Source organism: Babylonia areolata, chromosome 24, assembly GCF_041734735.1.
Source record: "Babylonia areolata isolate BAREFJ2019XMU chromosome 24, ASM4173473v1, whole genome shotgun sequence".
In the NCBI taxonomy this organism is placed as follows: domain Eukaryota; kingdom Metazoa; phylum Mollusca; class Gastropoda; order Neogastropoda; family Buccinidae; genus Babylonia; species Babylonia areolata.
In genome coordinates, this window is record NC_134899.1 from 5,096,710 (window position 1) to 5,105,730 (window position 9,021).

The following is a 9,021-nucleotide window of genomic DNA, read 5'->3' on the forward strand; positions in this document are numbered from 1 at the left end:
TTTTTTATTATCACACACACACACACACACACACACACACAGAGAGAGAGAGAGAGAGAGAGAGAGAGAGAGAGAGACGGAGAGAGAGAGAGGTAAATATAGGTAGATAGGTATGTATGTATGAATGTATATCATTCTTGTAGTTGTTATGATGTCAAATTCACACAAAATACAGAATGAGCCAATCAACTTTGGAGAAACTGTTCGCAGTGCATGTGTGTGGGTGAACATGTGCGAATGTACGTGTGTTCAGTAGCTATTGTGCGTTTGTGTGTGTTGTTGTTCTTCGTCTTTTAGCGAGTCATTGATTCTGCTGTCATTATCAACGTCATGGTCATAACTGTTATTATTATACATCAATCGTTTCTTGTTCATTTAAGTCCGTCGATCTTTGTCACATCAGTTCACAGACACGATATGCTCGTTTGTGTGGCAAAACGCGTCAAAATCGACATGTCTACTGTTTATTTAGCCGTAAAACCATTGCCTGATTGAGAATCGTACAAAATAGAAAAATCGCCCGGAGAGTTCAAACATCTTCAGATTCACAAAAGAGATGGCAACGAAACTGTCCGGGAATCAAGATGTAGACATATTCAAAGATGAAAAGGACGGGAAGCTGAGAGAAGTGGGGAATCAAGCTGTATGGTCTTTATCCTCTTGTAAACCAGGTGAACACATTAGTGTTACAGCAGAACTCAGCCTGGGGAACTCTCAGACTGTCAGAGGATCCGCTATTTTCAGTGGAAGAGCAGTCGATTTTTTCAGAGGGGAAAATGTTTTTCAGAGGGAAAAAAAGTTTTGTAGGGCCAGAGGAGAAACTGAATTATTGTTTTAGCTTTCTGGAGAGGCCCTCAAAATCTCTCAAAAAACACTAAATTCGTTTTCGGCCAGGGGGGCAAAAACTGGGCGTTGCTCCTTGCACCACACCAGTGGCCTTAGGCAGACCCTTGCCCCCTGCCGATTGTCAAAGGAAACTCTCCTGGACGATTCTCAAGCCAGAGAACTGGTGTGGTTTATCATCACATAATACGCCTCTTCTAAAATATCTCAAGATTTAATGTTTTATGTTGGATATTACCAATGAGATTAGATCTGGTTCGAGTTCCAGGTAATGTCCAACCTTAGCAGCCTAAATTCCTTGAGCTAAATGCATGATATATTTCGTGTATATTGCAGTGCGGGTATGAAGTAAGTATGTCCAACTGGTAAGTAGTGTCATAGAAGACTCGGGCTGTGCCGGTCAGGTGTATTCCCGGGGACCGCTATGGTAGCCAGATTGGCCTAGCTGGAGATGTGAACACACCACTGGACTGCCCCATCTCCCCTATCAATTAATAGCACATCCCTCGGCAGACCAGTTAAACTGCATCCAGCAGCAGCCACCCACAAAACAAAAATTTTCATCAACATACTGATGTTAGTGGTCAAGTGGAAGAAGAAGTATAGCATAATAACAACGATTTGACCTTTGTCATCCGCTCTGAGTAGGTAAATTGTGGAGAAGTTGCCTGAAAAACCACCGTCATAACCCCATACTAACCTGATAACCACATGCATGCTTTGCCTGTACAGCCGCCAAAATTGCAATGGCTGGAAAGCGATGAAGCAATGATCATAGGAACTAAACAAAAACTGTCTTCCATCACAATTGACAAAATCAAACTTGGCAGTACATCCATCCCTCTTTCCACGTCAGTCAGGAACCTTGGTGTTGTCCTTGACAATACACTGTCCATGCAAAAATTTATCAGTCAGACATGTCAGTCCTGCTACTGTCAACTGCGACGCATCAGTGCCGTCCGGAAATATCTGTCCACTGACGCAACATCTAGACTTGTCATTTCTCTTGTTCTCTCTCGCCTTGACTACTGTAACTCTCTATTGTCTGGTTTGCCTGCTTCATTCATTCAGTCCCTTCAGCGCATACAAAACTCTGCTGCCCGACTCATCCTCAGAAAGAAAAGATCTGAGCACATCACTCCTCTTTTGCAACATCTCCACTGGCTCCCTGTCTCACACCGAATAAAGTACAAGATCAACACTCTGTGTTATAGATGCATTCACAAAACTGCCCCTTCCTATCTCTGCGGCTGCCTTCACCTCTATACTCCATCTCGCTCACTACAATCGGCTTTGGATCCACTCTGTTTACGCATACCCAGATTCAAACACTCGACTGTTGGCCGCCGTTCTTTCTCTGTCTCTGGACCTTGCGATTGGAATGAACTTCCTCTTTCACTTCGTCAAGTCTCCACACTCAGCTCTTTCAAGTCTGGCCTTAAAACCCACCTCTTCCCAAAATAGCCTCCCTTGCCTGCCCTTCCTTGTCTTTAGTTTCTACAGTTTTAGTGTTATGGATGCGTGCGAATGACTGGTGTGAAAACGCTTTGATTTGTCTCTGCACAAGATTCAACGCTATATAAATACCATTATTATTATTATGATGATGTCGTTACCAGGTTAGTAACAGGTTATGACGGTGGTTTTGTTAGGAAATGTACACCACAATTTACGTACTGAGAGTGGACGACAGAGGTCAAATCATTGTTATTTATGTCATACTTCATGCCTGCATTGCAAAAGACACGAAATATACAGTGCATTTAGCTCCAGGAATTTAGGTTGCTAAAATTGGACATTACCCGAGTTCCACATCTGTTAAATGAATTATTAGCAAAACTGTTTTAGGTACATTTACAGACTAGGACACTGGTACCAGACACACCCACATAATCCACCCCATGCCATTTTGGGCAATATCCACATTTCTTCCCCTCCACTCCTCTGCATGACTGACAGAGTGAATATCCATGTCTTGGTGTGAACACTATAAATTCCGTCTTATGGGGGAAAATGTTGATATTGCCCCTTCTTACCTTCATCCTCCTCCTAGTCCTACCCACCCAACCAGACCTGCCATTGATTGCCATAGTAGAATGGCAATTACATAGATTTCTGTGTGTGGTTGATGTGTGTGTTTGTGTGTTTCTGTTTTTCTTCAGGTATCTTAATTCTGCACCTAGAGCTTAGGATTCACACACACACACACACACACACACAATGTGATGCACACACACACACGTGACGCGCGCGCGCACACACACACACTCACACACACAGGATGAACTTTGAAATCTGTAGAACATCTATGCCATTTTTCATACCTCCACACAAGAATATTTATTGTATCAATGGAAACTGACTGTTGGATATCAGTAAGTATTTAGTATATAGCATGTGTACAACATGTAACTGTTTTGCTTTAAACAGTTTACAGAGAATGTGTTCTTTTGAAATCAAAACACAATTATTGACAGTTATATTTTCATTCCAGCATAGGCTGAGATGATTTAATATTTTAAAAGTGGATAACATATTTAAGATTCTGATGTAATTATAGATAATTTAGGAGGAAGAATGACTTGTTACAGACTGTCAAGTGTGCATTGACAGAGTGATGATTGTTACCAGGGTTTGGTGTAGACCAACTGCGTGATGAATCTCATGATACCTACTGGCAGTCTGATGGTCCCCAGCCTCATCTTGTCAACATCCAGTTTCACCGGAAAACCACAATACATGACGTTTGCATTTATGCTGACTATAAGTCTGATGAAAGCTACACACCAAACAGGTGAGACTGGTTTAAGGTATTTTTTTTCTTTATAAATTGTTTGTGCTCTCTGTGATTTGTAGTTGGAAGTTTATCCATGTTGTATTTGCCAAGTGGTTGTTTTTTGTTGTTTTTTTGCTATGAAATATTGATTATTCCATCATGGGCAGTATTATTTTGGACAAAATAATTTGAAAGAATAAGTAAAAATTATACTATAATTCATTAATTGTATGTATGTGCATCACATCTGTCATTCCTTGGAGTTTCCAGGGAAGAAAACAACCCAGTTTACTCTGACAATACAATGGCAATCATGTTTCAAAACGGACCCACTCTTCACAGGAGAAACACCCCATCCTGTGCTTAGTGGGTTCCAGTTGACCCATGCTGATATACAGAAAATGGGTGTTTTGACCCACAAAGAAAGGGATGGCTTTGTTTTTCTTTCTTTTTTTTCTTCTTTTTTTTGTGTGCAGACATAGTTTATTTGTTGTTGATTTTTAAAGATTAAGATCATCAGATTGTTTGATACTTTGTCCTTGAAGAACCTTAGTTTGTCCTGGAAGTTTAAGGCTTGTTACTGCTGAAGAAATTACATCTGGGTCTTTTTTGATTCATGATACATAGAGTGGTGTAAGTAATTTTCTGCTGGCTTTGAGGTCAATTTTACTAATTTGAAATGCTCTGCCTCCTGTTTTCATGTGTTTCTTTCACATACCTACAACCAGAAACTGAATCTAACATGTCTGCTAAACCTTTCCTGTATGTTGTGGGTGTGCTCACACCCACACACATGGTTTTTGCTCTGTAACTCAAGTAATTTTGAAGCCACTTCCATTAAATTTCATGACTTTGTTTGTAATGTACCATACTACATATCATTTGAAAATTATTTTGTTTTATCCATAAACAAAGAAACAGATGTACAATAAACGTCCCAGTATGTCGTGGGTGTGTGCACACCCATACTCTCATAGAATAAATTTTGTGCTCAGTACGTCATGGGTGTGGAGCCACCCTTAACTGCAAAGAACAAGCCTTGCTCACTACACGTTGTGTATGTGACATTACTTGTGCCTGCTAGAGAGAGAGAGAGAGAAAGGCGGTGTGAAAATGCTTCTTGTCCACTGTTCGGATTTGGTGCCACTGAGATTGGGCCTTTTTGTCTGTTGTGCATCATATCCTGGTTCAAGTCTCAAAAATGAATATTTATTGTAAGTAAATAAAGGAACTCATTTGAACACAATTGTGAATTAATTGTTTTTCTTGTAAAAAAAAAAATCATCAGAACCGATTGGTACCGGCTATTTTTCCAACCTTTTTTGAGAACTAGATAATTATCATTGTATGTCTGAAATCCATTGATCTAAATCTAGTTGATATAGAAATTCTATTCTACTTAGTTCAAAACAGAGGAAACCCACCTATGAACAAAAAACAAAAATGGGGGGGAGGTGTTGGGAGAGCCAATAATGCCGACATCTCTGTCAAGGGAAAGGGGACTAGTACCAGTGCCGCCGACATCAGTTGAACTTCATACAGTAAACACACTGCTCGTGTCTGTCATCGCATCATGCGATAACGGAGCGGGGAAAGAAGGGGAGGGGCTAGAAAGAATCACTTACACTTGTGTCAGCACTTTCACAATCCTTTCTGACAGCATATGCATTTGTGTGTGTGTGTGTGTGCATGTGCGTAGAGGATGGGGTGTGTGTGTATACACATAAACACACAAAAGAAAGAAGTGTTTCCTTTTAGCCTAAAATCCGATACAAAACAAAAAAAATATTTCTGTTCAGAATGGATTTGCATCTTTTTGTACTTTGTCAAAAGACACCTGATCAAAATATCTACAAGCTGCAGTCTCCAAATGTATCACTGCATCATCAGCTGACGTAATTCCATCACACACACACACAGCATTAGTCAAATGTTGCGGTTTTCATTCCACAAAGTGCAGCCAGATAGGGACAGAAATTGCGCATGTGCTTTTTGAATGTGTGTGTGTGAGTGTGTGCATCAGTGTGTATGTGAGTGCATTTATATGTGTTCGGGTGGCGTGTGTGTCTGTGTCCAGTGGAGGTGTCCATGTACACAAGTATATTGGTGTGTGTGTGTGTGTGTGTGGCTTGTTGGGCCATGAGAGCATTAGTACGCTCCAAAGGGCGGGAGTGAATCACTATTTGTTTCTTTGTTCGTTGTTAGTATAAAGTGCGTTTGCTTTGTTGTTTTTTATTCAAAGCGTGCTAGATTTCATCTAAACGACTCAGATTGACTCTTAGTCCGATCTAAGTAATACATGTTTGGCACAAGTGACCTGCCATCAACACGTACAGAACAGATCAGACTGAAACGGGCCTTTCATAATTATCAGTTGCAGGGACAGATGAAAAGCGTGGCTATGGGTTACTGTACACCCACAACGTATGACAATAGATTAGTTCCTACATAGAAACCATGGGTTGCTGTGCACCCACAATGTGCGGGAAGGGGTTAGTTCCTCTACAGAGACCATGGGTTGCTGTGCACCCACGATGTACTGCAACGGATTAGTTCCTATACAGAAGCCATGGGTTGCTGTGCACCCATGACGTACTGCAACGGATTAGTTCCTACATAGAAGCCATGGGTTGCTGTGCACCCACGATGTACTACAACGGATTAGTTCCTACATAGAAACATGGGTTGCTGTGTACTCACAACGTACTGCAACGGATTAGTTCCCACATAGAAGCCATGGGTTGCTGTGCACCCACGACGTTTGGGAAGGGGTTAGTTCCTACACAGAAACCATGGGTTGCTGTACACCCACAATGGATGGCAAGGAATCATTCCTTGGTAGAAAGCATGGGTGTCTGTACACCCACGACGTATGGCGAGGAGTCATTCCTTGGTAGAAAGCATGGGTGTCTGTACAGCCACGACGTATGGCGAGGAGTCATTCCTTGGTAGAAAGCATGGGTGTCTGTACACCCACGACGTATGGCGAGGAGTCATTCCTTGGTAGAAAGCATGGGCGTCTGTACACCCACGACGTATGGCACGCAAAATTTTAGGCAACATATGGGAAAGGTTAAGTGTGCACACATTCATGACCAAGATGCACATATTTTATGTGTTCTGTTGTGTAATCTCTTCATATAGTATTGCTTTTTTTAATACCATAATCATATTATTGAATTTTTCAAAATCATCCTTTAGTGGATAGTCAATGAACTAATGGTATGAGAAGACTTGTGAGCATGTGAATGGACTTTTCTTTTAACTTCAGAATCTCCATTCGAGCGGGTAACCATGCCAACGACCTGACTGAAGTGGAACAGCTGGAGCTCTCAGAGCCATCAGGATGGGTGTGTGTGCCACTACGAGACTCCAGTGATCGGTCGATCCGGACTTTCATGCTGCAGCTGGCAGTGTTGTCCAACCATCAGAATGGACGGGATACACACATTCGCCGGATCAAAGTTCGTTCCCCTGACCAGTCCTCTGACGTAGGAGCAGGAAGACTGCCCATGTTCACCAGCAAAGAATTTCAGCAGCATGCTTTTATCAGATAACAGATGTGTTCATTGTACACTACGTGTCCCAAGTTGATCTGAGATGATTGAACAGCTGCATGCTGTTGAGAGATGATGCAGTGTTTTACTTTAAAATTTATTGATATATGTCATCTTTTTTTTCTTTTTCTTTTTTTTTTTTCCCACATGGCTGCATGAATTTTTTAAATTGGGGAAGACAGTTCTGTTCTTATACAATGGATATAAAATATGAGGACCAAGAATGTTACCCTTTTCATTGATTATCTTTGTTTACAAGTTCATCTCAAAGATGTTTCTGGAAAATAACATTCACAACCACTGAACAAGGTAGTGGACTGCACCTCTTGGTGATATGTCTCCTGACTGCCAGCACAAGAGTGGACCTTAAAGCTTAATTAACTTCGTAATCACTTATTGTTTTATCTGAAACATTTCAGACTGGATGCTTTTATATGAGTTTACAGCAGGAAATGCACCATCATCTGCCTTGTGTTTGAATTTGGGTTCTAAGCATGCACAATGTTTCTACACAGATCAAATATCCAGTCATTGACTCTGCTATCTCTGTCATTTTGTCATGGAAATGCTTTTCTGAACATACGAATGTTTGAGAGAAAAGGGAATTTGGGACTGGGGTTGGGAAGACAGCGTATTAATGTGTACAGATACAAGGATGAAGAGTCAGAAAACAACGTCAACATCAGTGTGTATGGATGTATGTTGGTGTATGAAAGAGAAACTTGTTGCAAACTTGTGTGATAGAAGTGTGTTGAAGGAAATTTGTAAAATGTAGATGTGTTACACATGACATGGATTCAGTGAATTTGATGTTTACATGTGTGCATGCTTGTGAATATAAGTTTTTTCTCTTTTTTTTTCCTTTTTTTTTTTTTTACATGCATGTTTTTCCAGGTTGTTTGAAGGTAGTGTGTTATAATATAGTTTGGAAAGAGTTTGCTGTGTGATGTATATTGTGTAACAATAAAGTCCTTTGAATACCTTCCTGGGGAAATCGGGTGTGGCAAATTTGTTTCGTAGTTTCATGATTTGTACAATAAAGAGTCTGAATAAATAAAAATAAATAAAATAAAGCATTCTGAAATGCTTCACGAGGAAAGAGAGCATTTGGAGAGAAAAGTGTTATTGTACTACATTGTATTCAAGTCAAACCTGGTTTTAGTCAAGAATAGAGACATATCAGTCAGATTTAACTAACATTTTTTTGGGGGGGCGAGTGTTCCAGATCACCTTGTCACCACAAACTGTCATACATATAAAAGGTTAAATGTCCCACAGTCTTTTTAGGCCACTGGGGTACTAAATCCATATACAGTGGCTAGGGCGCAGCATTGAAAGCCGGGCCCAATCCTTTCCTTGCATTTTAACCTTCGCTGGCTATCGTGGGTCGTACACGTCCCAAAAGGGTACAAAAACGCAAATATCTCAGCCAATTCTTAATATTTTTCTACGAAATTTCAGAAATGCTTCCTACACCTAAAAGGCCAACTTTTGCCAAAAAAAAAAGAAAAAAATTCATTAATTAGATGATGAGTAATTGTGTGGGTCGTGTTTGACCCATGCTTTTTAAAGAGGAAAAAAACGTGGTCACCCCTTGAAAGCTCGTGTGGATCATGCACGACCCATACCTTTTTAATAGTGGTTTCAGAAGGTGTGTAGTCAAAAGTGAGAGCCAGCTAAGGTTTATAAAAAATTAAAAAATAAAAAAAATCTTGCCCAACCAAAGTCAGTAAACACTTTTTTTATATTTTTTTTTTTTTTTTTTTTAACTGAGCTGGCATCAGTCTGTGATGTAACACTCATTCCCATTATGTTTCCTTTGTTTATATCAACAGACGAGAGGAT

At 40.4% G+C, this 9,021-nt stretch overlaps 1 protein-coding gene across 1 annotated transcript; it reads left to right on the forward strand.

Annotated features, from left to right (window-relative positions):
* The first annotated feature begins 503 nt into the window (after positions 1–503).
* On the forward strand, positions 504–8,182 carry LOC143298919 (anaphase-promoting complex subunit 10-like). Its single transcript, XM_076611950.1, has 3 exons — positions 504–671; positions 3,475–3,637; positions 6,891–8,182. Exons 1-3 carry the CDS (start codon positions 557–559, stop codon positions 7,174–7,176), a joined length of 564 nt encoding a protein of 187 aa, XP_076468065.1. The 5' UTR covers positions 504–556; the 3' UTR covers positions 7,177–8,182.
* Positions 8,183–9,021: the final 839 nt, after the last annotated feature.

Bases quoted from the DNA above. Each gene is read 5' to 3' on its own strand.
- LOC143298919 (XM_076611950.1), top strand. From the start codon at position 557: ATGGCAACGAAACTGTCCGGGAATCAAGATGTAGACATATTCAAAGAT. The intron at 672-3,474 runs GTGAACACATTA...GATTGTTACCAG, and splicing joins TTTATCCTCTTGTAAACCAG to GGTTTGGTGTAGACCAACTG. The intron at 3,638-6,890 runs GTGAGACTGGTT...TTTTAACTTCAG, and splicing joins GAAAGCTACACACCAAACAG to AATCTCCATTCGAGCGGGTA.